The sequence below is a fragment of the Podarcis muralis genome, chromosome 3 (assembly GCF_964188315.1).
Source record: "Podarcis muralis chromosome 3, rPodMur119.hap1.1, whole genome shotgun sequence".
Lineage (NCBI taxonomy): Eukaryota > Metazoa > Chordata > Lepidosauria > Squamata > Lacertidae > Podarcis > Podarcis muralis.
This window is the reverse complement of record NC_135657.1, coordinates 84,759,015-84,786,552: the sequence shown is the minus strand read 5'-3', so window position 1 is coordinate 84,786,552 and position 27,538 is coordinate 84,759,015. Positions and strand designations below refer to the sequence as shown.

The 27,538-nt window shown below is 40.3% G+C and overlaps 1 protein-coding gene across 4 annotated transcripts in view; it reads left to right on the top strand.

Annotated features, from left to right (window-relative positions):
* Positions 1-27,538, top strand: part of COL19A1 (collagen type XIX alpha 1 chain) — a 192,001-nt gene that overhangs the window by 59,524 nt on the left and 104,939 nt on the right. For all 4 annotated transcript variants that reach the window (XM_077926263.1, XM_077926265.1, XM_077926264.1 and 1 more), the window contains exons 9-12: positions 595-648; positions 13,218-13,271; positions 19,454-19,507; positions 21,244-21,288. In XM_077926263.1, the coding sequence (XP_077782389.1) occupies positions 595-648; positions 13,218-13,271; positions 19,454-19,507; positions 21,244-21,288 (207 nt within the window). The remainder of the gene's footprint in view (positions 1-594; positions 649-13,217; positions 13,272-19,453; positions 19,508-21,243; positions 21,289-27,538) is intronic.

The following is a 27,538-nucleotide window of genomic DNA, read 5'->3' as shown; positions in this document are numbered from 1 at the left end:
CTCCCTGGTCTCCCAGGATCAAGAGAGGTATGAAGTGTGAGCAGCTAAGGCAGCCACGCAGGTGTAGTCTCAGATTGCTTGGGAAAGACCTGGGAGAGGAGGAGACTTAGGCAGCTGTGGGAAGGCAGGGACCTTCAGTCTCCACAACTGCTTCATAGGGACAAGACCTATCATTAGGCCTGGCACTCCTGAGCAGATCCTGTTTCTTTGAATAAAGAGTTAACTTCACTTACTCTGTAACATCCTGATTGTTACAGGTTCCCCAACTCCGCATTATACCAATCCTAAACTTCACCCAAGAACTCTTGCACAGTCAGTAATCAGTGCACTTAAGGTAAGGAGCAAAAAACAAACAAACAAAAGGCCTGAGGCAACAGTGAGAGTTGTTGTAATACCTGCTGAGGTCACAAAGGTGGTACTTTTTCTTCTCAGTAACGTAACCATAGAGATGAACAAGGCTGAATGGTAAAGGGCTGAACTCTGTGTTTTCTTTTAGCATTATCAAGAATGACTATTATCCAGGCACTGCTCATACTGCTTACTTCTCTAATGTAAGATGCTGGAATAAAACATCTCAAGCTTTACTTTAAACAGGGAGAAGCAGGTGTGCCAGGAGTACCTGGTTTGCCAGGACAGAAAGGAGAAAAGGTAAGATTCTAGCCTCATATAAGCTTCACTGGTGGCAACACTGATACAGTGGTACCTCAGTTTACAAACTTAATCCGTTCCGGAAGTCCGTTCTTAAACCAAAACCGTTCTTAAACTGAGGTGCACTTTCCCTAATGAGGCCTCCTGCCGTCAGTGCCCTTTCACTGTTCGGATTCCGTTCTTAGACCGAGGTAAAGTTCTCAAACCGAGACACTATTTCTGGTTTTGCGGAGTTTGTAAACCGAATCGTTCTTAAACCAGACTGTTCTTAAACTCAAGTACCACTGTATTGTCTTACTGTACATGTTAGAGAAAGTGGAAGTGGGAAGGAATCCTTCAGCACATTCTGGTTTCCTTTGAAAAGCGAAGTAAGACCCCCGCTATTCCAAAACCCTTCCAACTCAATGACATAGCAACGCAGCGGAAGTTACAGTTTACTTTGACATAAATTACACTGGCTTCCTACAGCCAGTGGATTCCTCTGCCCAACTCTAGATTGCATGGAATCCAGGTATTTGAAGGACTGTCTTGCCCCATATGAACCTCTCTGAGCTCTTTGATGGATGCTCTGCTCTCAGTGCCTTCACCTTCATACATTAGGTAGGTGGCTACCAGGGGCAGGACTTTATTTATTGTGGGGCCCCCAATTGCAGAATACTCAAGCATATTTACTTGACAATAGTTTTAATATTTTGTTAGATGGCTGAGGAAAACTATTTGCTTGGTAAAAGCTTTTGGTTGACTTGGATTTTGGCAGTGCTGTGATTCGGTTTGGATTTTATTAGTGCTGTTTTCCTTGGTTATTGCTTCTCTAAGCTGCCTTGAACATGATAACGATGGATCCCATCTATGTAGCATTGTTTCAGTGCCTGGTGAATTTAATCTTTCATATAAATGAAGGCAGATTCCACTTTATAATTGTCAGAGGTGCATTCACACATCACAATAACCCGGGGTTTCTGACATATCATAATTTATTGGACATGCTGCCCAATTGCTCCTGCTTTGATCCTCCCCTTTTGCACAGGTGTCTAGGTCTAGGAGTCTATCCTGCTTGGAAATGCCAGGGGTTGATCCCTGGGCGTATGTCTCAGTTTCTGTTGGACTACAGTGGTACCTCTGGTTGCGAACGGGATCCGTTCCGGAGGCCTGTTCACAACATGAAGAGAACGCAACCTGCAGTGGCGCATCTGCGCACGCGCGTGTTGCAATTTGCCGCTTCTGGACATGCATGTGATGTCATTTTGCGTGTCTGTGCATGCGCAAGTGTCGAAACCTGGAAGTAACCCTTTCTGGTACTTCTGGGTCGCCGCTGGATGTAACCTGAAAGAACATAACATGAAGCGGACATAACATGAGGTATGATTGTAATTTGCTTCTGAGACCTTTCTTTTTTAAAAAAAAAAAACCTTTCCTCACTTTGAGTACATTTTAATAATTGGCTGAACCTGTTTTGGGGATCTGATGTGCTCAAAGCAGCGAAGCCAGGTTGAAAAATCTTTACTTGAGTTTGAATGCAGGTGTTCTTTCAAATCTAATTCAGCTCTGAAAGGGCTATTTCAAATTTCACATTATTCTGCTTGTCAATCTGCTTATCGGAATACAATGAAGAGTTTATGCTTCCAGCCTGTCAAGATCAGCCTCAGGGAGCTTTGTGGTGTTTCCTTTTAACAGGGCAAAATGATTTAAAAAATAAAAATAAAAACCAGCATTTAACAAATGCAGAGACCCCACTGACACCGTCCTTTGTTGCTAGTCCTTTAACAAAACTGTGGCCTATTTTTGTTGTTGCATTGCCATCTCATGCAATCGCCCATTCCAGGGATTGGAAGCCGTTGGAGGCAGTTTATTTCTCCTGCTTTTGAAGCTTGATATTTGTTTCCAGGCCATCCTGCTATAGTGTAGGGGTGTGGAACTGTTTCCACCCTCTGGGCCAAATCCTCATGGGCCAAATTTGGCCCACCTACCCATCCCCTAACATCACAATGATCTCAGCTGATTCGGCATATTGAAGCCCCGAAATCAGAACCTGAAAGCACCATGAGGGCTTGAAAAGAGCCTTGTGCAGTGCTTTAAAGCCCTTTGGGTTTTTGCTTTATCGCATATCAGCTGATAGGTAGTAGAGCCAAAACCCACAAGGAACTGCCTTAGTTTCAGCTTTGCTGCCCATGAGCTTGATGGGTGGTACAGCCAAAATCTGCTTTCTGCAATCATTGGTTGTGCGACTGAGTTCCTTGCAGGGGTCTTGCTAGTGCAGCCAATCTGGCAGGCTTCAGTTCTGCCACTCATCAGCTGATAGCAGAGCCTTGCTTTCCCCTGCCAACACACAACTGGGAGTGCATTTTAAGGCTTCTAATTGTGTGTCGGTATGGATGTCACATATGACGTTAGGTGTGGGACAGGTGGGCGTGGTTTAAGGGAAGGAGCCTCATGGGCCACATTTGAAACTCCAGCAAGCCAAGGTTGTCCTGTGGCCGGAGGTTCTCTGACCATACTCCAGTACTTTGGGTAGATGCTCCTAAAGTGTTGTAGTTAGGGCTTATTATTGCCTCAAGTCCCAGCAGCAGAAGGTATTCAGACAGTTTTAGGAATAAGTTACCAATAAAAAATCACAACCCACCCAATTTTGCAAGTTTGAGTTGGGTGTATGGATGTTGTGGGATAATTCTGATTTTTTGTTGTTGTTGTTTTTTGCTGGGGGAGGCAAAATGAAGGAGCAGCATGCAGAACATGTTGCCAGCAGCCATCATTTTATTTGCCCAGAATCCATCTGGGAATAGCACTACAAGACGATGTCTTTCTTATGTAACCTGCTCTTCAAGGCCATTCTTATAGCTCATCTTGGTGACCCTCACCATGCCCTCTCCTGCCCCTGGCCTTGTTTTATGCCTCCTTTGACCCTGTCCCCAGCCCTGTCCCCAGACTAGTTCTGATCTAATACTGAAGCTGAAGAACAGATTCTATCTGTGTCCTCTCTAGCCTTCATTTTTTGCTGAGACTGCCCTGATTCTGATGGCTTCCTACCTACTGTATATTATTATTATTATTATTATTATTATTATTATTATTATTATTATTATTTTATTAAATTCATTAGTTGTTTCATCTTGCTCAAGGCAACCCAAAGCAACTTACAACCAAGCAACATACTTTTTGGACTGGATACTTGTGTATCAGTACAGTAACTTCTGAATAAACTCCATCAGAGTAACATAATAATTAGTCCCCCACTTAACCACAACCAACCAATCTCCAATAGCCACCTGGGACATGCATTTCATTTATTACAATCCCTCCTTTTCTCCATAGAGTCCTGTGCTTTATCAGATGGAGTTATGCCTGAGTCCTGCTTGTTTGTGTTATGTGGGAATTGAGTTGGGTCCTCACTTGTGCTCAGCAGATTACCATTGGTGTTGGGAAAGATGGTGTTGGGTGACAATTTTTGCTGATTCTTCATTGCCCCTTTGCCTGCTGAAAAGATGGTTGGGGACCCTCTGGAAGAGCAAGAGAGGTTGTACTGGGGACTGCAGAGAGAAGGCAGTATCGGCAATAATTCCCACCCCACCTTCCTCCAGCATAGAGCCTCTGCTGAATCCCGGATTCCTTGTGAAAATGGAAGAAATTCTTCCAGTTGTGCAGGAACAAGCCTGGATCCCACTAACTGAGGGTTGGGGTTTTTTTGTGGGGAGGGTATCTTTTTCTCTGTTTTCTTTGATGTCTGCTGCTCTGTGACATTTGTTGGGTACAATAATACATGCACTTTAGCTCCCGTCTTGTTAACTTTTTTTTTTAAGTCCTCTTTTGCTCTTGTATCATGATAGCTTATTTAACCCTGTGAACATTGCTGCATATCGCTTGAACCGAAATTCACTATTTAGAGGAATAATATTGGCGGCCCTTAGTACTTATCTTCAATGGAGCTTTCCTTTTCTCCATTTCCAGTTCATAATTTCTAAGTGCAGACTGAAGTATTACTAATGTCAAAAACATGGCGGTATCATAATTATATCTCATCCCGTTTCTGATACTCTGATGACCCTCAGTTATGTTCATTATGCCTCCTAATTTCACCAGCATATTCCAACTGTATATCAGATTTCCTCAACATCCGCCTACTCCCCCTACCAGCCATCTGAATGTAAATAAGTTTTCCAGAGCTGAACTTTGATGTATCCAGTGCATAACACTCTGCAATGTGAAAAAATTGCCTTTCTGTGCAGCCCTTTGAGTATTGTTTTAACCAGTTTCTTATCTATCCATCCACAGTGCTACCTTACAGGCCATGATTTCCAATTTAGGTAGAGATCTCCCATATGGCGCAATATCAGATGCTTTGCTGAAATCTAAACAGACTAAACTGACTGCATTGCCCTTGTCCAGAAAACCAATTATCTTTTCCAGATTACTTTGACATATTCTACCTTTCATGGAGCCATGCTATGTTTCTTCTTGTTTGACCCCTTCTTCCTGTCTTGTATCGTTCTTTCCTTCCATATTTCTTCTGGGAGTTTCAGTTACGTTGATTTAAAAAACAAAGCAAAACCTGCAGTTAACACACTGACAGCTCAATGCCAAACACATTTATTTGAAATGAAATCAAATGCTAGGCATATTTAACAGATCTGTAGGACTGAAGCTATAGTCTAGCCGTCCCCAACCTTGTGCACTCCAGGTGTTTTTGACAATAACTCCCATCATCTCTGGCCATTGGAAGACACCAGGTTGGGGAAGGTTGATTTAGTCCATAGCTCTGGGTGACCTTTGAGATGACAGGACAAGGTGCTGCTAGAATGGACTGCATCAATTCAGGCTTCATGTCAGGGATTACATTTATGAGTGTTTTCTTTACATTCAAAAAAGAAATTACTTGAAAATAGAAAACTAGTGCAGAATGAAAGAGACTGGGAGAGAATAATTAATCTGGACAGACACCTTTTGTGGTACTTTGTTACTTGGGCTGTTTGTGGGGCTGCCCTCGAATATGTTTTGGAGACTGAAGCTGATAATTGTTACTGGTCATGAAAATGCTGCATTGGCTGCCAGTGAGCTACTAAGCCGAAATTTAAGGTGTTAATACTAGCATATAAAGTTCTAAATGGCTTGGGACCCAGGTACCCAAAACTGCCTTCCCCAGTGTCAACAATATTAGATCCTATGGTTGGTAGGTCAGTTCTTACTGGTAGTGCTGTCACTGGGGCATTGATGGTCCCATTGCTGTAGAGTGCCCTCACTGGTAAGGTGTCCCTCATTATTGACTTTCAGCTGGAATTTATGACATTCCTGCTTACCTAAGTGTTTGATGGCTGAAGTCACTGTTGTTGGCAACACTGAAGTCACTGGTTGAGAGAATCTTTGAACTGTTCTTTCTTTAAAAGTTTTTAAAAATTCTTTTTATTATTGATTTGTTTGCCACACTGGGCTCTTTGGGGAGGAAAGGTGGAATAAAAATAAAATAAAATAAAATAAATTTATCCATAGCAGGGCATTCAGAACCAATATCCTCCACCCATAGTCTGAAGTGGTACAATCCATTCTACTACCTTAGCTTGGAGGAACCTGTTTTTCTGTACTGGGGTGTGTGGCATGTATGAACAAAATTCACTGAGAAAGGTGACACATTATTGGGCCAGTGGACACATTGAGATTTTTGAGAGAGCGCCATGGGTGCTTCTCTTCCATCTCCCTACATGCACATGCACACACTGGATCTAACATATCTGAGTGTGCATAGCATTGCCTTCTCCATTCCTCTGACAGTTCATTCTCTTCTCCTGTGACACCCCACTTTGTTCTCCCTGCCTCCCCCAGTTGCTCTGTTTTACTCCCCTGAAGTCTTCCATATTGCTCCACTTTCCCTCTTAGCTTCTCAGTTGCTCAGTCTGCTTTCTGTTTGGCTGCTCAGATTGCAGCCTGAGCCTTGAAAATCACATAGATTTCAGAGAGGAAGTTGGGGAGACCATTGCCCTCCTAGCTTCCTCCTTCAGTTCTGTAACAGTCCTCACCACCTCATGATGAAAAGGGCCGTGAGGGGAGCTCAGAGGCTTCCCAGGCACCAAGAGAAGACCTCAAGGGTCCCTTTGTACCCACGGGCACCACATTAGGGACCCTAGAGTTAAAAGGTTGCAGCAAAGGGATTAGAAGCCTTCCCTGGTTTCTAGGAATGTGAATCATCATTGGAGGGTCTAGGAATGACTAATACCATAGGAACTAATAGATAGTCCGTTTAAACTTTGAAAGAAGTTTTAACAATTTATTCTACATTCTTATATGACTTACAGGAATCTTAATAAACAGATAATCAAAAGGGGGTGAGCGGGTTAAATAAAATGCTCAGGGTAGTATGAACCCCAAATAGCACACAAACTGCCTCATGGGTCAAATGTTGGCTGCCCTGAACCTAGTTCAGCTGTGCATGGACTGAAGAGTTTGTTTGATTTGAGTCTGGCCTCTGCTTATTAAAGTGACAATTACATGATGTAGGCATAACTTCATAATCTAATTTGCTGTAGTACATAGTTATCTTAAAGGCTTAAGGGGAGGGGAAGTTGATTTACTGTTGTCATGAAGCAGCTGTGTATATTTAGCATGGTTTCTAGTTAGTCACACTAAAGTCTTTTTTTGTAATAAAAAAAAGAATAGCAGACATAGAACTGCATGAATTCAGAGTATGCAGTGTGTAAAAATACATTTCAAGAGACAACGAAATGGTTAGGAGCTCTCTTAAAATAGCTGGAAGCAGCACAGGAAGCAAAATATGATGTAATGCTCATTCCGTGGGCAGTCACAGAAACTGACATGATTAATTTCTGCTCACCCTCTCTTCTTCCTTTCCTAAGTGCTGGTGGCAGTTGCTAATAAACATAGTCAGGATTTCATCCTGCTGCTGTGACTGAACCAACTTAGTATGTCTGCATTCAAAACCGTTTCAATGAGAAACACTAAACATCATTACTTCAATTCACTGGGTGTGAATTTCTGGAATGAGTGCAAGCATGTGCAGCTCATTTTGCTTGATTTGCTCACCCCCCCTCCCCGCCCCCTGCTCACATGCCAATAAATAAGTGGTGCCAGCTGGTTTTTACAGGTGCAGCCCTTTGAGTTTCTGCAGATGAATGCTGTGATTTCAGGAAGACAGGTATAAAAGCTGCAGGATGTAGCTCATGGAGGCAATTTAGTGTATATAAAGGAGTAGTGACTTGCAAAAATGCCTTATTTTTAGAAAAATATTAACTCGATTGCTTGCCTAATTGCTTTCCATCATTTATATGCAACTGCTGTTGTTCAGACTAGCAAAGAATAAAACCATACCCTAGCCTTATGGGCAGTTGCTTATCCCAAGAGGTATTCTAACAGACTCAGCTTTCCTTTCACAAACATCTATTTATCTCATCTCACCTGTTTTACTTAACTTTATGAGCATCAGTAGAATCTTAATAGAGTCTGGCATACTGATATGAATCCGGACTGTCCCTGAAGGGCTCATTCCATTTACAGAAGGGACTGAAACACCCAGCGGCAGGAGGGCAGGTGATTTTTGCTTATTTACACTTCCCAATGCAACTTTTCAAACCATCTCCTACATTGTTCTGAAAGGTCTCCTAACCTTCCAGAGCAGCTTGTTAAGGAAAGGAGGAATTGGCAATCAACCCTTCCCCGTAGCAGGACCATCCGTGTGCAGAGTTCCACACAAATACTCTACATCCAACCCAATGTGTCTTAATATTTCAAAACTTTTTTTCTGTACTGGGGTGTGTGGCATGTATAAACAATATTCACTGAGATAGGTCAGCTAAATTATGTCCTAATGATTCGTGTGATTTTAGGGTTGGACGCAACCTAAAGGTAATTACGATTCAAAAGGAGGAGACATTTCAGAAACATAAGCCATTTATACCTCAGAGACCTGCTTCTAATGAAATATCTGACTCATTGTGTTGGTGAGGTAACACTCAAGCACATCAAATCCACAGCGGTTGTTCCATCTACGATATAATGGCAGAAGCCAGGAATCAAATCCACATGTAGCTTAGATTTGAAATTCCTTTTTCTTTTGAACACTCACATTTAATTCAGCCTCCTGAAATACCACTTTAACCAAACAGTCTGAACAGATTAGCCCATATATTAGAATAATGCAATATATGATATTCTCAAGCAATGTAAAGCAATAGGGCAGAGGGGTATAAACATTTATCATGCAAGAAGTGCCTTCAGAATCAGATTAGTTTCATAATACTGGCAAAACCTTTTTCATTTATTTATGCATTAGAAGGCAAACATATGTGGCTTGTCATTATTATTATTATTGTGTACTGGAATACTGCTTTCTTGTTTTTCTTTAATTCCAGATCAACTGAAACATATAATATTATTAGCACACTAGTGGACAGTTCCCCAGGCTATATAATTCCTGAAGTCTTGAAACATGCAGAAGGGAATCTCTTCCTTAGACAATTGTTTCTAAAGACTGTTGTGAGGTGGCATTAAAATATTTATTTTACAATATTGTGATGAGAAGGCTTTGTTACTAAAGAAAGTACTATATAATACACGGGGTTTATCTCCAGTTTCAAAAGTAGTGTATGGCAGGCTCATACAGTTTACAATTATCATTATACTTGTACAAATGGACAGTGGGTTTTACATATTATTTCAATAGTTTTGTGAAAGCACTAAATTCTTAAAATTGGAACAAGTATGGCCTTTTGTATTCAGCACTGAGTTGTTCTCTGCAGCAAACTGAAAGTTAGCACTGGGATTTTGTAATCTACAATGTACAAGTGGATCCCCCTCCTGTGTGACCTAATCAAATGCACTTCATACAGATATTTGTGTGTATCAAATGCAAAGAGACCATGAATTCATATACTGAGAAAGTGAACTTATGATTTTGAAAAAAAAGTCAATTTAGTTTTTCAACTTTAACCCCTACTTTTTTCTTTTATAGTTTGAAGAACTGCATTTCCAATTTATGTTGTGCTTGTCTATGTCCTTCTAACTGCAGGAGTTATGTTTCTAGATTTTATATGCTGAAGGTGACAGTAGACCAAGAATTTACTAGGTTTCCCCCCTTTGTTCCAGTAACTTTGCTTCTGATAGGTTAATGACTATGGGGTCAGCAAACTTTTTCAGCAGGGGGCTGGTCCACTGTCCCTCAGACCTTGTGGGGGGGCCAGACTATATTTTGAAGAAGAAAAATGAATGAATTCCTATGCCCCACAAATAACCCAGAGATGCATTTTAAATAAAAGCACACATTCTACTCGTGTAAAAACACGCTGATTCCTGGACCATCCACAGGCTGGATTTAGAAGGCGATTGGGCTGGATCCCGCCCCTGCGCCTTAGTTTGCCTACACATGGTTAATGTAAATTCTGTTGTTGCTGCTATATAGGTTTTTTTTGGGGGGGGGTTGGCTTATATTTTGCAGTGGACAGGACTGGGATGAACTTCATGTAGCATTAAAGAGTTATTTTCCCATTTTTCCCTAGCAGCATCCATTATCCCGGCCTTGGAAGAGATTGAATCTTGATTAATTTGAAAAAAGAAAGTCAATCAGTTCTGTATGCATTTGTGTATTGAAGCCCTGATCATTCAAATGTGATGAATTGAGCTGCCTCTTTGACATGGAAGGAACAGACACGCCCAGTTGTATTTTTTTGGGGAAACTGCTGCGTTGTCTGAATTGGCTATTTTGTCAATTTTGCAAGCAACCTTCATAGAGATCAAAGACTTGGATATCTGAAAATACTGTAATCTGGCCTAAAACAATTTTGGTTACAGTAGAGAGAAATGTATAGTCTCACTCACTAGAGTATTTAATATCTATGACTTGTACTTTTGTAATATTGGCAAACTAGTTTGTGATGTTGCATGCAGAAGAAAGGTATTACAGTCCAAAACATTATTTAGGATAAAATAGAAATCTCCCGTTATGATTAAATGGTCATAGGACAGCACCTGTAGATGTTGAAAATAGTCATGAAATTGTGATCGGAAGTCTACATTGGGGTCATAAATATTTATGATTGCTAATTTTTAGCTAGCAATGTAATATATAAAGACCCTCAGGGTCCTTGATTTCCTTCTCTAGTTGCAAAGTTTAAGATTTGCAAAGCAGGATAACTACCCCTTTGGCTTTTTTTGAGAGAGATTGCAGTCATAAGCCTAACTTATTCAGCACTTGCATAATGTATACCTGCCTGTTTTAGGAATGTGGCTGTCTTCACTGAGGACAATTTCTGCTCTCAGTTTTTTAAACCTGTGGTTAACACTAGTTTGTATTTAACAAGGTGCCCCAGGAAATTCATGGAAATTGGAGAGGTAGGCATAGCAGTATTCTCTGAAAATTAGTGTACTGGGGGAGTGCAACAGAGAGATGAGCCCCATCAATTTCAGGATTCACTATTCATTTTTATGCCCGAGAAGGCTAATTCTTATGTAAAAATTTGCAGAGGTGGAGGCAATGGGAATAGAAAACTAGGTAATATTCTTCACATATCAGAAGAAACAAAAATGTTAAGACATTAGCAGCACTATCTGTAACATGTTATCCCGGTCAGATCTAAAAAAAAAATATTGGGAAGGAGAACAGTTGATAAATTATCTTTAAAAAGGGAGGGAGTAATAATAATAATAAAGAAAGATTAAACTATTCAGATTATAGGAGTAGGACTTGCTTCTTGCCTTGAAACACAAATTTCCTAATGTTCTTCCAGGGAAGGAGCACCAATCCATCCAATATTACGAAGGGAGAGGTTGTTCCAGCCTGCCAACAAACTTGGCCATGCCAAGCTATCAAAAGTGAGAGGCTATGGGGAACCAAAGCTGAAATGTGCCTATTGAACATCATTACAGCAGGAAGGGAGCATAGCTGTTAACTTTTCCCTTTTCTTGCGAGGAATCCTATTCAGAATAAGGGACAGCTATGGAAGGGAGGGAGGAAAAGGGAACCATCCTGGGGCTTTACATTATATTACATTATATTAGTTTAACATTGCACACGCCTACAAAGACCAACACTGAAATAATCACAGTCCTATTCCAGTTAATATCCATTTCACATATAACAACTAGGACAAAAGTGAGTTGGGGTTGGTACAGTGTGTGTGTGTGGTGAAAGGGAGAGATGAGTTTTATAAAATGATATTTCTCATGGGCCATACCTAGTAAACTCTAAGCCTGTTGTGCAGATCAAGCAAGCACTGGTGGTATGATGAAAGTGAAAAGGGGTATTATGACCAGCAGCCACCGCCACCCCACAAATTCTTATGTTAGAAGTGAATCGAAGGAACTGAAAAAGGAATGAAGATACTGTGCGAGGTGTGGAGGGGGCAGGATGGAGAAAGCGTAAAGGGAATTCCAACAAAAGAGAGTTAAAATGTTATGGCAGGAGAGGCTGTCTGTTCAGCCTTTGTCCCAAGAGATAACATCAAGCCATATGTTTGAAGGAAATTAGCATGGTGTATTTCACATCACTCTTCAGCTGGGTGTTGCGTAAGGAAGTCCTCGACTGATGCTGCATTGCGGAAGGTCCTTATGTGGCCTGCATGTCAAAGACAAAAGATTTCTGGATGTCAAATGTAAAAGCTTGTGTTTCTGTCTCTTGCCATCTGGCATACCTCTGAAAACAACTCTCAACCACCTATTTTGGGTGGTTGGGGAATATCATAATGCACACATTATTACAGTCAACCCAATGAAACATTCCCTTCTCTCTTGCATATTTGAGAATATCTTCCTTGGTGGGGAATTGGAGGAATTTTACAGCAAAGGCTATAGGAGTGGCCTCCTTCCTGTGTGGTGAGATAAAAAGATCTTGGAGCTCGATATCTTATTGAAGGGATAAATCCAAAACAGCATGCAATGGAGAGCCAATGAAATTTGTGGGGTTCCCAATAATTCCCAAATTGTTCTGATGAGAGTTTGCGGTTTTTCACAAGCAGCTTTGATATCAGCCTATAGGGCCTTGTATATTAATGATCTCTCTCCCCCAGTCCTTTGTGCCAGCCTTGTTTCACCTACTCCCAAATGGTTGTTTAGTGTATCCACTGAGATCTGTAGCACATCCACTGATTTTTTAATATTGTTTTTAAATCTGCTGCCATGTTGTTGTTTTTAAAGTGCAGAAGAAAACCCTCCTTTGCTTCTTCTGAAGCAGAGTTGGGGGAATTGTGCTCTTAGGCCCTGGTGGGGAGGCAGCCTTAGGCCCTTGGGGAACTGCAGAATTATGGCCCATTAGCACAGTTAATGAAGGAGATTAAGGTGTGAATGCCACCCATCTGCCTTCAGTGAGGTTCACAAGGATTCAAAAGAGGTACATTTGCTTTTAGGCACCGAGAAACACAGCTTGAAAAGGCAGCTCATCTAGGCATGTCTGCTCCCATCTCCATCTTAGCAGGAAGTCTCTTGGCTGTCTGTCTCTCAGCTTGTGGTACTCTTTTGCTGTTCTTGTTCAGTAGAAATAATGGACTAAAAAATAAAGCAGAATCAAACTTTTGAGGGGCTGAATGTTTTCTTAAAGAACAACTTGGACAAGCTGACAAATCTGTCTACAATTTACTTTACAGGGTGAAGAAGGAGCTAAAGGAGAAAATGGCACCCCTGGTTTTCCCGGTGAGAAGGTGAGTTTCCTGCCTCTGACCTCACGAGTTGCAGTGATATAATTCAATTGGTGTTATTGAACTGTAAAAAAATAAATTTAGGACGTTTGGCAAAAGAGACTTATATTGTTGACATCCTGAGGACCAAAATAGTTTAATATATGTAAACTAACGCTGGTGTTTGTTACCATTTAAAAACACAGTAGAAGCTTCTTTTAAAAAACCCCGACAAATCAGATTTTCCCACCTGTCTTGGGAGGCCGGGACCTTGTCAGCTACAAAAGCTGAGGCTGCTGAATAGACTCTTTCTTGTACCCTGCCTCTTAACGCGGGGGCGGCCCAGCCCATTTCGCAACCTGAGGTGAAAAAAATCATTTACACACATAAATGATAAAACTTGTCATGGCCGACCAAAAAATGGGGTGAAATATGAGGTGATGGATAGTAAACCAGTTCATTGAATTCTTCGATAGATCAATCTGGAAAACACAGAATAATAAGAGTGAGCAAATGTGTAGTCCCTGCTTATCTATGCCATATTGCAATATACGTTGTAGGTATTTCTCATCTGTGTGTTGTTTCATTTGTACATTTAATAAAATCATACCATACAGTGCAAAAATTATCTTGTTCTCTCTCTCTCCCCTTGCCACCTTGAAGGTGGCAACTGCTTATTTATGGCTCAACAGATCTTCTTCAGTATAAAAAGATCTTCCTGTCTTCCTGGGGAAAAAATAACAGGCCTTTTCTATTTCATAATAAGTGACAGACAAATTGTCATCATATTAAAACTGAAGAGAGATTATATGAAATTTGGAATTGGCACTGTTAAAGTGCAAAGCCAATTGCTGTTACGTGAAGGAGGGAAAGGAATCTGATAAAATATGCAAGGCGTGAATTGCTTGTATAATGGAATGTATTGAGTAGAAAGATTAGTCAAAATAAGTATTCAAAAACAAAAGTAGTGGAAAATTGTCTGTCTGACTCTGTATCTAGTCTGATAATGTTCTAAACTAACATTAGCAAGCACATACTCATACCCAATCTTTAGACCTAGCTCATTCACTGTTTTCTGAAGAAAAGAAAACGGATCTGAAATTTCCCATTTTTTAAAATAAAAGTGTAGGTTTTAAGTATGTAATTATTTTAGTTTATTTGCATCACACTTTTCTAAATGCATAAAGTGGCTCTAAAAAATACCAAACCAACCACAATAATAATAATTAAAATACTAAGATTTCTCTGTTTGTTCTCCCTTCTTCTCAGCACACCTTACTTCTTTTTTCCCCCGTCTTTTTTTGAGGAGCCTGACCTGGCATGTATCACTGAAACCTGGGTGGGTGAACAGGGTGGAGTTGGTCTCACCCAGCTGTGCCCACCTCAGCCAGCACAATGTTTTAAGAAAAATACTGCTCCCTTTCCCTTATGGGGTATCTAAAAGTCCATATAGAATCCTTAAGTAGGTTCTCTGTCAGTAGGAGAAAATAACAGGCCAACCAGAGAATATTGAGAAGCAAAGCAGCTAGTAAGCGTGTTCTTTATTAAACGGTTGCAACAGGGTCCCCCAATCCCCCACGCAGGGAGGGAGGAAAGGAACCCAGAACATTGGTGTGCAAGCTCTTATATAGACTTTTGAAACTGCCCAGCCTGTAGCTCAAGACCACCCCCAAAACATCATTCATACATCACAGAAAGAGGTGGTCCCCAGCAGAAATTTGAGTGTGTTGCTTCTCTCCTGTCTGCCAGATGATGCCTTATCTGATTGCCTGGTAGCCTGGCCATTCCTTTGAGATGGTAAATACTTACTTCCTGAATCTCTTACGCATATTGCTAGTGTGCTCAGCTTAACAGATACTTGCCAGACTGTATTTACAGGGAGGTGTAAGCCCCTACAGTCCAAAGACAATTGGAAAGCTTTTCCCATTTCCTTCCTCCTCCCAGAGAAATATTTGAGGTCAATTTGGGAGAGTCAAATTGACTTCAGGATTGTTCTCCTGTACTATTTCAGACACATGGTTTATATACTTATGTACGTGTTTGCCTTGTACATTTATGAACATTTATTTTTTATATATAGGACCTTAGAATTCCTATAACAACACCTTCCTAAAACACACTTTTCCTGTCACTTCACACCTAGCTACCCTGGCAACCTTCTAAACCCCCAGTCTCCTTTCACACCTCAGGGTGTGGGGACGGACAGTTCTATTGCATTGTCAATGGCGCTGTATTGTTTCTCAACAGACGTAGCTTGGCCAGGCAGTTTTGCCTAGGCTAGCTCAGGAATTCCTCTTTAGCTTGTATTTCTCCCTTCACATCCCAAATAATCACAGTCCTGCCATTTATTAATTTCTAGGGTTTAGGGGGGTCCCCTTTCAAACTCATAACACCATTATTGTTCCATTCACAGAACCTTAGTCTTCACTATTTCAACAGCATCTGCCCCTTGCAGAGTGTGCATTTCCACAATATTATGTATTTATTGCAGACTCTTTTAATATATTCACTCTCTGTGAGGTAGAGAAAGCAAATAATTTATCAGGATTGAAATTGAAATGAATAAAACTGACACTTGCATACGGAGGCGACTTTTACAATCTGGGTTACTTCTGGACCTGAACAGTAATGTTTCATTTTTACAAAGTTAGTGTATCAGCCTTGCAAGGGCTGTGTAATGGATTGTGAAAACTGAGCTTGTTTCATTAAAAAGCTCTGAATTGGAATGCTTGGCTGTTTTGCCCCAGCGCTACACTCTTGTTTGACTCAAGACCAGTATGGTTAGTGTTAATGCAGTACTGGTTTGGCTTTAGGCCACCATACACATTCCTTTTATAGGAATAAACAAAGGTGTCTTAAATGTTATACATCTGAAATATGCACATTTCTATCATACAGGCAGTCATCGAGATCAACAACTATGTGTGCACATTTTAAGGCAAACCTGTATTTGCTCCCATATTATGTGTGAAATGGCCATTTGTGGTCACAAGTGTTTAAAGAACGTTTTTCCAGTACTGCCTTGGTTGTTAACAGCCTACTAGAACATTCTCAGGACTTTTAAGCTATGTTACATTTGCTGAGACCACCTGCTAAGCAGTGTTACGTAAATAAAAACATTTCTTTCTTGATTTTTCACACATATTTGCTTCAAGATTTAGCTGTTTTAAATGCCTTGAAGCATTCATTGTAGAAACAAGCATCTGAGTAATCTTCAAAAAATAAAGACATGCAGAGAGGAAACACAAAAAAGATGTCTTGGCAAGTCTACTTGTACACTGGCTCTTCTTTTCGTTTGCAAAACCTTTTAAGAGATGAATATTCTCTTAGAATGCAAAATATTTTCTAAGAGATGCAAAATATTCTAAGTGTACTCAGTTGCATATTTCTATGCAACTTTGATATGTCTTTATCAAAATAGATAAATGCCCGTGGGAAATTGATGGTCATCTGGACACTCTAGGGCATGTTCTAGAGTGCTAGAACCTCTGGACTTGCATTTCAGACTGCAGCTCCTCACAAATCACTCTAAAGGACTCCTTGATTTTTTGGGAGAAGCTTTTCAGGGGACAGAATGCGCTCTAGCAGGAAGGAGAATAAGAAGCCTCTCAGCTTGGGTGAAAGCCTATAGATCCTTATATCATCTTGCTTAATTTATTAGCCCAGTTCACAAGCATCCCCGTAACACAATGACCCTGAATTAAATTTATGCAGAACAATAAAGGGCTTTGAATTATTATTATTTTACTGAAATGAAATAATGATATGCAAGAATAGTAGGCAAAGATGAAGTCTCATTGACAAGGAATATGGCCATATGTTCAAATTTAAACACTGAAAATGCCACCGGATGTAATTATCTACATCCTGAGATTTAGACATATTTTCACATTCAAGGCCAAGTAATGTGTATAGAATTGTTGATATATGACTTTCTGCTGTACAGTTTATTTTCTGTGTTTTTTTCTTACACCTGTTTTCTGATGCCACACTCTGAAGTACTCACTACTCTCTCACCGAAGCACTTCTTTACTAGTTGTTTATCCTGTGGGATTCAGAACTGCATGCTTAAAACCAAAGAGCAGTCTAATTCCCACCACAATAGATTGTTTCAGTAGCAACTTTAGACCCTTTTGAAAGCTGTGAGTGAAAAAGAGGAAATGGTTTACCATGGTAAAATGCATTTTCTATTGTATGGCATGAAGCAATGCAACAAGACAGGGTAGGCAAAAGAGTAGTTAACAGCATGGGCCTTTGTCTTCTGTAATGGTAATGTGAACCCAGTGACCTTTTTGGTCACTGTCCAAAAAATATAATAGCAGCTGTGAGAAACTTTTATTTCAGGAATTTCTTCTGGAAGAGACAAAAATGAGACTGCAGAAATTCCCTCAAAATGTGGTCAACAGAAAGCCACATTGCCATTTGATGGTACTTTATAGGGTCACATGAGATTCTACCAAACAGTTGGATGCTGTTTTTGTTAAGCTAAGCAATAATCTCCAGGCAAGATGTTTTAAAGCACCCCCAGTTCCAAAGCATGACTCATTTGTGTCCTTGATTCTTAAAAATGGAATGCTCAGTTTTAGTGCTAATTGCTTACAGAAATCTCCATTCTGAAAATTCACTAGTCTCAATTTTGTTAAATGAAGCAATGCAATCATATTCAGTGGTAGCACAGAAGCACCCACACCTTGCAACTGTTGGATATACACATTTCCTCACTTTCACCATGTAGGACACGTGTTTCCCTTGACAAGTTAGATGTTGAGTGACTTAAAAAAGGAGGGGGCAAGGATTGTATGGATGGTGGATCTGTATTTTTGGAAGGACCTCTCTGCATAGAGATCTATCACTCATTCCAACCCCCATCAATGATCCAGCATCAGCATCAAGTTGTGTATCACCAGTGAGTCTTTGCTGATGTAACTACATCAGGGATGTCCAACAGGTCGATGGCAATCTACCGGTCGATCGCTGGGCTTTCCTGGTCTATCACGTGATCCTGAGAGATGCTGATGCTGGATCATTGATCGCCCCCCAAAAAGCTTAACAACTTTGGTCAATACAATGAGTAGATCACTGCCATGTTTGTTTGTTTTGCTTTGTTTTAGTGGGAGTAGATCACAGTCTCTGAACATCGCTGAACTACATCTATGTATTTCATACAGTGAATATAGAATGTTTATATTCTAGTATTGCCTGTGGTTGAATTTTTTGACATGCTAAACTGTGGTTAATGTGAACTGGATCGGGAACATATGAAAGCAGGAGGAGGCTAGACTTAGTCTTGTAACTCTAAACAATGATTTAGCATTATATTCAGCTGTAGCCATAGATTCTTGGGATGTTTCCAAGCTGCACAATCATATCACATATAAAATACATAATGGCTGTGCAGGTTCATAGGGCCTGCATGTAAATGCTGGGCTGCCCGATGTCCTTTGTGATAGCTTAGATAATTTGTAACTAACTGGGACTCTTCTGCATCTTGAAAAATATGCAGTGTGACCATATGGATAGTGAGGTGTGGACCAAAGTGTATCAAACACTGTCAAATTAAGCAAGCTTATCCACAGTTCCTTTTTGCCCTGTTCATTCCAGGCAGAGGTCTGTGCTTAATACACAGTGTCCAAGCATTTTTTGTTATTTTGCCCTGAGCTTTCCCTGTGAAAACCCACTCTTTAAAGCTGAATCCAAATGAAAATTCAGGTTTCCCATGGATTGATGTTTGGCCCAACTGAGCTTTAAAGAGGGAAAGGTCAGGGTGGGGTGGGGGTGGGGAGGCACTTGGACCTGCAGCTTTAAATTGTAGACCGCGCCTGGAAAGAGCAGAGGAAATATAAGCCCAGAGTGCCCTAAATATTCTACAGCAGCCTTTTCCAAACTGGTAACTTCTTTATGTTTTGAACCACAACTCCCATCAGTCCCAAACATCAGGTCGGCAACAGGTTGGGGAAGGCTGCTCCATAGACACCATATTCTATATTATATATTGGGCAAATATGCTCACATTTCTATAAATACCCAGACTATTCTAGCCCTTACTGTTACAGTTGGGTTAGAAAATATCACATTGTTCTATCTATATAAGTAAGATAGGATAATGGAAAACCTTGCTATCATTTTCTTCATAATTCTACATAAAATGTTTCTAATTAGTAAGTTAGTTAATGGCTGATGGATAATCCAGTTTATCCCTGCTTCAGGGAGAAGATGGTCTGATTGGTGTTCCTGGTGCTCCTGGTGGTTTTGGTGAAAAGGTAGAACCGATTTATATCAATTTATTGCAGCTTTGTGTTTCTTATTTCTCTCATTCTCTCATTCTATTCCTTCCTGTTTTTAGCAAGAGTAGAATGTTGGGTTTGGCTGCAAAAATCCCTTGAACTCACTGAATAGCTGTATCAAAGTTCCCATGTTCTGATCAAACTCAGTGGGTTGCTGTGACAATAAAATGCTTCCTAAACTGCTTGATGGAAGGTCAAATATGATAAGTAGATGAATACACTGAAAGGTGGTCCAGAGATAGCAAGAAGGAAAACACAATGTTGGCTTCTTTCCAATCTAATGTTGTGTAAAAACATGGGGCCCATTGTTTGATACTAACCTGTAGAGTAATAGTGTTCTTTTAAGCACCAGTGTGTATGTTTTGTGTACATTTGGTAATTAAAAGGTCATGATTATTGTGCAGTACTTTATATCAGTGAATCTATTGATAGAAAAAAATTCATCTTTCCCAGATTTAGAGGGACTATTCAACTTCCGTATTGTGATTTTTCATAAGATGCATTCAAACACTGTTTCCAGAAACTATTCTTGAAACCACACGGCCTCTTTGTTCTAGTGTAATAGATATTGTACACACACCTTAATATCCAGCCTTATGCATTTACATTTTCTCGGCTTGAGCTCTCTAGATAAGCAATATGTTCTACTTGCTGCAAGAACACATCATATCAATAAGACTGGGTGTGCTGTTAAAATATTAAAAATTGACTTCACATTTGCCCAAGAAAACTTTATAATATATGTAGGCATTTTTGTTTAAAATATATAAAATTTTCCGGGTTTGCAACAGTTAAACAAACCTCTGTGTGCGCACGCATCTTTTTATGTGTCTCTGTTGCTTATACTATATAAGAATTTTTCCAGTTAACCCCTATTTTTTCAGATCTATCAATGAAGCATTGTTTTACAGGAAATAAGAGCTTGGGTGGCTATTTTGAATGACCATTTTCAAGCAAAAAGGCAGTAAAATGCCTGTCTCTCAGCTACTCCATTGCTAATAAAAAGTCTGCCGCTAGAAATAGCACTCAGTGTTTTATCTACCATGAATAGTAAAATGGTGATCTTAGCTATTAAGTCAGATTGTTTATGTGCATGGCATTCATATGACTGTTGAGAACACAAGAAAAGGGAATAGGATCAGTGAAATAGTGAACTATTGGAGATTATAACCACCCAGAGGTACTTTAACAGGACGTTAGGTGGTAAGTTCTGTCTATACATCTGAAATATATAGGATCATAAGGAAGTGTGAAGGTTTGAAGGCCTCTTTTCAGTTTGTTAAATATAAAGATGGTCCAAGCTATTTTGATCAAACTTGCAATTGTCATGTATGTCATGGGGATATTAGATTTGAAATGGTGAGTTATTCTATGCAAACCTTTATTGTTATATTTTTAGCTTCCCTGCTTTAATAAAAGGAAAGTGTTTCAGAACGTTAACATTATTATCAATAAAGGCAACACAGAAACTTCGAAGGATGAAGGTCCTTTGAGGCTTGGTTTTTGTATATTTAGAAGCCCCATCTCAATCATTGTTATGAGTCAAAATATATTCTGTAATTCTTTTAAGAAGTGAGTAATTAGCTTTCCCTGCTCTTACATAGAAACACAAAAGGGGAAATGTAAAGCAGTATCCATTGCTTCAATATGTTGAAATGGTTGTTTTAGAAGTTTTGCATGCTACTGACTTCTTACATTGCTCCCAAAACCAGGGTGAACATGGCTTGAAGGGTGACAAAGGTGAAGTTGGAGAAAAGGTAAATAATAATATATTATATAAACTGATGTTATTTGATATTACTGTATATTGGCTTAATTATTTCTAGCTTCACCTGAGACCCAGTCCTCACGATTTCAGATGCAAAACTCCTACTTTCTATAAAGATAATGGCCTAGTTCGCATGTCACATTAAACTATAGATTAAAGCCTGCTTCTCATTCCCATTTAAACCATACTTTGTTGAATGGCTTATTGTGAACTAGGCCACTAATAGAGCACTTCAGTGCAAGGCTTCTGCTGTTCAGTCTAGTAATAAGAAAACTGTTTTCAAAAATGTGACATTTACTGTTTGAATTGAATTTGTAACCATTGTTCATATTTCATCATAAACCTAGCCTTGACAAAACACTTGGTAACTGATGTTACAAGGTGCTGATGTTGCCAGCAGTAATTTATTGTATATTTGCACTTAGGACTGCCAGCTAACCCTTTTTCATAGAATCATGTACCAACTATAGCTGCAATAACTAGAGGAATCTCATGTCCATCATCAGACGTGATGCATGGTGGACTCCATGTGATTTCCAACATTAGCTTCAAAAGGGATTTCTGCAATCTCACAATTCACAGTAGTCATGTGAACAGGCATTATTGGTGGCTGCCAGTTTTATTTGTGTCTCCATCCCATCCTCACTGGGTTACAACCTTGCTAGTAGGTAGCTTCATGGACTCTTGGGGCCGGCTGAGTGACTGAACTGGATTTGAGCAGGTTACATGTTTAGTGGTTATTTTTTAGAAGGTTTAGGTTGATGTAGCATAGGGAACAGGCTGAATACGACATCCTTCATTTTAAAGGCCCTCAGATGACAAAAAAGTTTGCTGTGTTGGCTTGGTGCATGTGGCACCTAGACTAGGACAGATTTTATTTGCTTAGGATGTTACTATTGCAGATTGGCTTGAGCTGACATTTTTTCCTGCATGTGTAGGACCAGGGGACACTTTCCTGGGGTACAAATGCTGCTTGTAACTCTTCAAGTTTTAAAATTTGATTGAGACCTACAGACAGGTCCAATGAGTGCACCTCTTTGAAACAGATCATTTTTGCATCCAAAAATGAAGTATGCAACAGATTAAAAATAACTTTGACCATCTAGGAGTGCAAATGATATTGCAAAAAGAGAAAAGTTACTATCAACTTCCATTATTTCTAGCAGTTGTGAGATGGATAAAAGGGACATGCTTGGATGATATCTGAGCATGTTTTTATTTTTAAATAATTCTCAATTAACCTTTTAATGATTTTAAGTGGCTTCCCAGCAGCTGTGTCAAAGCATCCTTATGTCTTACAATTGTATTTTATTTGGACACCGGGTTGGGATGGCTGCAGCTGCTGCTGCCACTCTGGCTGCACTATTTGTGTTCAGTTTTCCTTCACTCTAATGCAGACTTTGAAAAAATGTGCAGTCACAAATGCTAATAGCTTTCTGGTTTTGGTCTTGATTCTAACAAGTGTTTTGTGGTTGTCCAAAATATTATAGGAATCTCTGAGTGCTTAAACAGAGTTTGACATTCAGCAGTCCTTTAGTGCATAGATGCTGATAATAATCTATAGCTCTTCAAAATATACTGATGTAATGGAATTACCTCTGACAAGGAAAGCCAGAAGTGTGTGCGTGCACATTTGTGTGTGTGTGTGTGTGTGTGTGTGTGTGTGTGAGAGAGAGAGAGAGAGAGAGAGAGAGAGAGAGAGAGAGAGAGAGGTAGAAAGAGAGAGGGGGAGAGAGAGAGAGAGAGAGAGAGGCTGAAGAAAGGAATGTGTCAAACACCTATTCACTGAAGGAATTTAAACATCCCATTTTACACATAGTAAATTTTGGGGCGAGTGCAAACTTGTAACATGGGCCTTCACCACCCTCCCTCCCCACCCCTTATATACAGTACCATGAGTCATGAAATAAAAGTATCTGTTTGAATTTGGAACTGACATTTTCTACATTTCTGAAATTGAACCATGGCTAGTACTAAGAATTTTCAACCATGCTCCAAAATAGCACTCCTTTTTCCCCCCTGCAGTGGCCCCTTTCATGTGTCACACTAGGCTGTAGATTTTTTAAATCAGAAGTGGGGAACCTGTGGACCTCTAGACTTCAACTCCCATCAGTTCCAGCCAGCATGGCCAGTGCTCAGTGATAGTCCAACCATACGTGGAGGGTCACAGGTTGCCAATCCTTGTTTGAAACCATTGACCTGGCTTTATCCTGCTCCCACAGATGCACAGGTCACAGTATGGCTTGCCATATCATGCAAACCTAGATGGTGGCTTGTTTGCTTCAAACTACGATCTGGGTTTGCATGACACGGCAAACCACAAACAGTAAGCCAGATATAAGCTAAGAACAAACATTGGTGCAGTTATGACTTACTGCACACATTGCCTTGTGGGGTTAAGGAATCCTGTGCTGGGGGCAGGAGGCAAGTTCATGATTAAGCCATGGTTTAAAACAAACTGGCAAAGTGTGAGACGCAAACCAACTCAGTATCAGATTCAGTGGCAAGTAAAGGAGTGAAGTGAGGTCCTTTTGATTCCCTTTGCACTCCCAAGCATGGATTAAAAGGGCAGGGGCAGAAGGATGTGCGTTAATAACAAAAAACAGCTTTGCCCTACAGATGGGATAGGGAAGCCATCCTGGACACAATCCTACATGCTGCACTTCTCTGATTAAGCCTATTACCATCTGCTTTGTGTGGACAGATGTCTGAGGGTGACTATTAATGTGAGCCAACACCTGTGCGGAGTACGTCTCACGGAGGAAGGTTCTTGTGAATGGCTGCATTGTGACAGCTCTTGGCTTTAAAGTTTAAGTCCTCCCCACATCTTTCTGCAGTAACTGCTCTCATTTTTTGCACATTTTCAGAACCAGCACTCTTGAAAGTATGTAAGACTGGGGAACAGAAGCTGTAAAAACCTGAAGTAACCATATGTCAGCACTTACTTATAATGGAGTTTTGCTCAGGAAACACATTGGAGGGTCAAAAATGTTGAGAGCTCTGATGGTCCTGTGGGGGTGCGGGAGCAAACAGGGCAGTATTTTGGTAGATCAGAAAAAAAGATATAAAGCAGTTCATTTGCAAAGCGACTATTTTGAATATTGTGGTCTCTGATCTTTAGAATGAGCCATTTTCAATTTGTGGGGTGTTGTTGTTGTTGTTTGTTTGTTTTGGTTGAGGGAGAGGAGATGTGTCGTGAGAGGAGAGGAGCTTGGGGGGGGCAATCACAGGAGACAGCCGCTGGGAAGATACAGTGGTGCCCCCCAAGACGAATGCCTCGCAAGACGAAAAACTTGCTAGACGAAAGGGTTTTCCGTTTTTTGAGTCGTTCCGCAAGACGAATTTCCCTATGGGCTTGCTTCGCAAGACGAAACGTCTTGCGAGTTTGTTTCCTTTTTCTTAAAGCTGCTAAGCCGTTAATAGCCGCTAAGCCATTAATAGCCGCTAAGCCGCTAATAGCTGTGCTTCGCAAGACGAAAAAACCGCAAGACGAAGAGACTCGCGGAACGGATTAATTTCGTCTTGCGAGGCACCACTGTACCATTTTCTGCCAAGGAAGATAAGCTCCCTCACTTGAAGATGAGTGTGAGCCCACTTTTACCCATTTGTTTTGCAATGAATGAAAGTTGAACCAAACACACTCCATTTGGTTCAGTTTTTCATTTGTTACAAAACTAATGAATTGGTTGTTAACATGACTTAGCTTGACTGGACACTTTAAGGTTCAGGATAATTTTGATGAGAGTGTTGTAGCAGTAGAACATATATTGCTGTATTGTAGTTGGCAAGTGTGGTGTGTTACTCTGACAAATAAGTCTGCAGAGCTCAGGCCAAGGACTTATTTCTCTTTCATGCTTGCAAGGAACCCCCTGTTCTGAGAAGAGCAAATTATGGAAGCCTGCAGCATATTACAACTGAATTCAGCCAAAACAAATTAATGTATATAATTGGCAATAAAAGAATGTTCTGACAAGAAAAAACTAAAGAGGACAGGGTAGTAAAATATTGTTCTTGTGGCCAATTTGGGACTGTGCCACAACATACAGATTACTATTTGTATGTGAGCAATACCCTTCTTGAAAACAGCTTGCAGCTCTTTATTTTTGTTCTGAGAACGATAAAAAGTTAAGTTTATTAGAGAACAGAAATTGATTTCCACTTGCAGCAGCAAATATCCAGGTGCAAATAGTCTATTGAGGGGGGGAATTTGACCTATATAAAATCAATAAAGTATTTCTAGCAAAGAACGTGGCCTCTAGTGCATCAGTTTTGTAGTGGGCTATTGATTTTCCAGTGTTTAATAATGGTATGTGTAACATGATGAGAAAAATAAAAATTGAAACAAAATGTAAAAGGAGAAACAGCATTAACTTCTTTGCTCTCAGAGCGCTAGACCAGTGTTTCCCAACCTTGTGCCTCCAGCTGCTTTTGGCCTACAATTCCCATCATCCCTTGCCACTGGTCTTGCTAGTCAGGGATGATGGGAGTTGTAGGCCAAAAAACATCTGGAGGCACAAGGTTGGGAAACACTGCGCTAGACATCTATGAGTGCATGTTGCAAGAAATACTGGAGGTAAGAAGATTCATTAATTCTAAATGAAAAGTCAAAATTAAAGGCAAGTACATTTCTCGTTGAGAAAATGATGCTGTCCAATTTAATAGTTATTTTCTTGGAAAGAAGTCCTACTGTGATCAATAGGGCTTACTCCAAAGAAATTGTGCATAGGATTTTAGCCTTATAAAAATGTCTATCAGTCAGATATTTAACTGCCAGAAGTAACTCTACTGCAAAATAGAAAACCTAAGTAGATAATACTGTTTCATGCCACCCCCAATGTCTGAGTGATGCAAGATTCTGGGTGTTTTAAGTGCTTTACCTAGGGTTTGTGTTTCCTTTTGGAAATGAGGCACATGGTTTATTGACACACATATACAACCTGAGCCTACAATGGAGGCATTCACAGCACTGACACCCCAAGAGGGTCTTGCTTCTCCTGTAGGCAAACCAGTAGCTCTGGATTCAGATGGACATCAGCCATAGCTCTGACCCTCTCCTGAGCTAGCTGCCTTTAACAGACTGCCACCTTTTGTCCTATGTCGCAATCCAGCAAACTCTAAACTCTGAAGCCTGGCTTTTGTTATTCTTACTCATTCTGAGCAGATGGAGGGTCCTCACGCACTGGTCTTTATTGTTCAATCAAAGCAAACATCAATTCAGGTTTTCTGCGGATTTATGTTTGCTCCAATGCTGCTTTAAAGACTGGGGTTTGGGGGGGAAAGCCACTTGGACACTGAGCTTTAAAGTGCAGACTATGTCTGGAAGAGCGGAGAAAATTTAAGTGTGGATTAGCCTATAGTTGCCTTGTTGGGCTTAGGCAGAGGTGACCCAGATTCTATTCTGCCATGAAACTCACTGGGTAATATTGGGTCAGGCGCTATCTCATAGGATAGTTTTCCTTACAAGTTTGTTGCAGCAGCAAAATGGGGCAGGGGAGATCTATGTACACTGCTCTGAGCTTTTCAAACAAAGGCTGGAATGGAAGTATAACAAATTAAGGAACTTGCAGAAATATAAACTGAGAGGTCACACTGGTATCAGAAGCTTGTGAAGCTGAGGCTTTACAATACATGCTCACCAGTCCATCACACATTTGACATTGTTGTAATCGCTGTGCGGAATCTGCTAGTCTCTAAACAACAATTGTAGCAGTCTGCTGAATCCACAGTAAATGTTGATGTCTTAAAAATGCATTATGTGAGAGTAATGCCATTTGTCAGCTACTGACAGGAAAAGATTGGTTCCTGACTTACCTTTTTAAAAGAAAAGGGAACGGGGCTAGTTTCTGTTTCTTGTAAGGACTCAAATGTTCTCCAGCTAGAAATCAGAAATCAATCTTAAAATATGATTTATTGACCTATTGCGTGAGTAGTAAGGGCGCTTTCAAAATTTGCTTCTCTTATTTTCTTCTGGTTGTTTGTCACCAAAGCCTTTTTGGTCATGCCTTCCTGAAGAACACTGCATATGACCCTCTCCCTATTGTTTTAGTTTTGCAAAGGAGATATAAATATCCCAGAAGGAGGCAGAAGAGTGGGGATGTGGGGTGGGGATCAAGGCTATGTGATCCCAGGAGAGATGTCTACATCCCCATTTCTTGTTTATTACTTATATTCTATTCTCAAGGTTTGTCATCTTACTGGGAGAGCATCCTTCCAGTAATTCTGGGAGCAGTCTGGTTCAG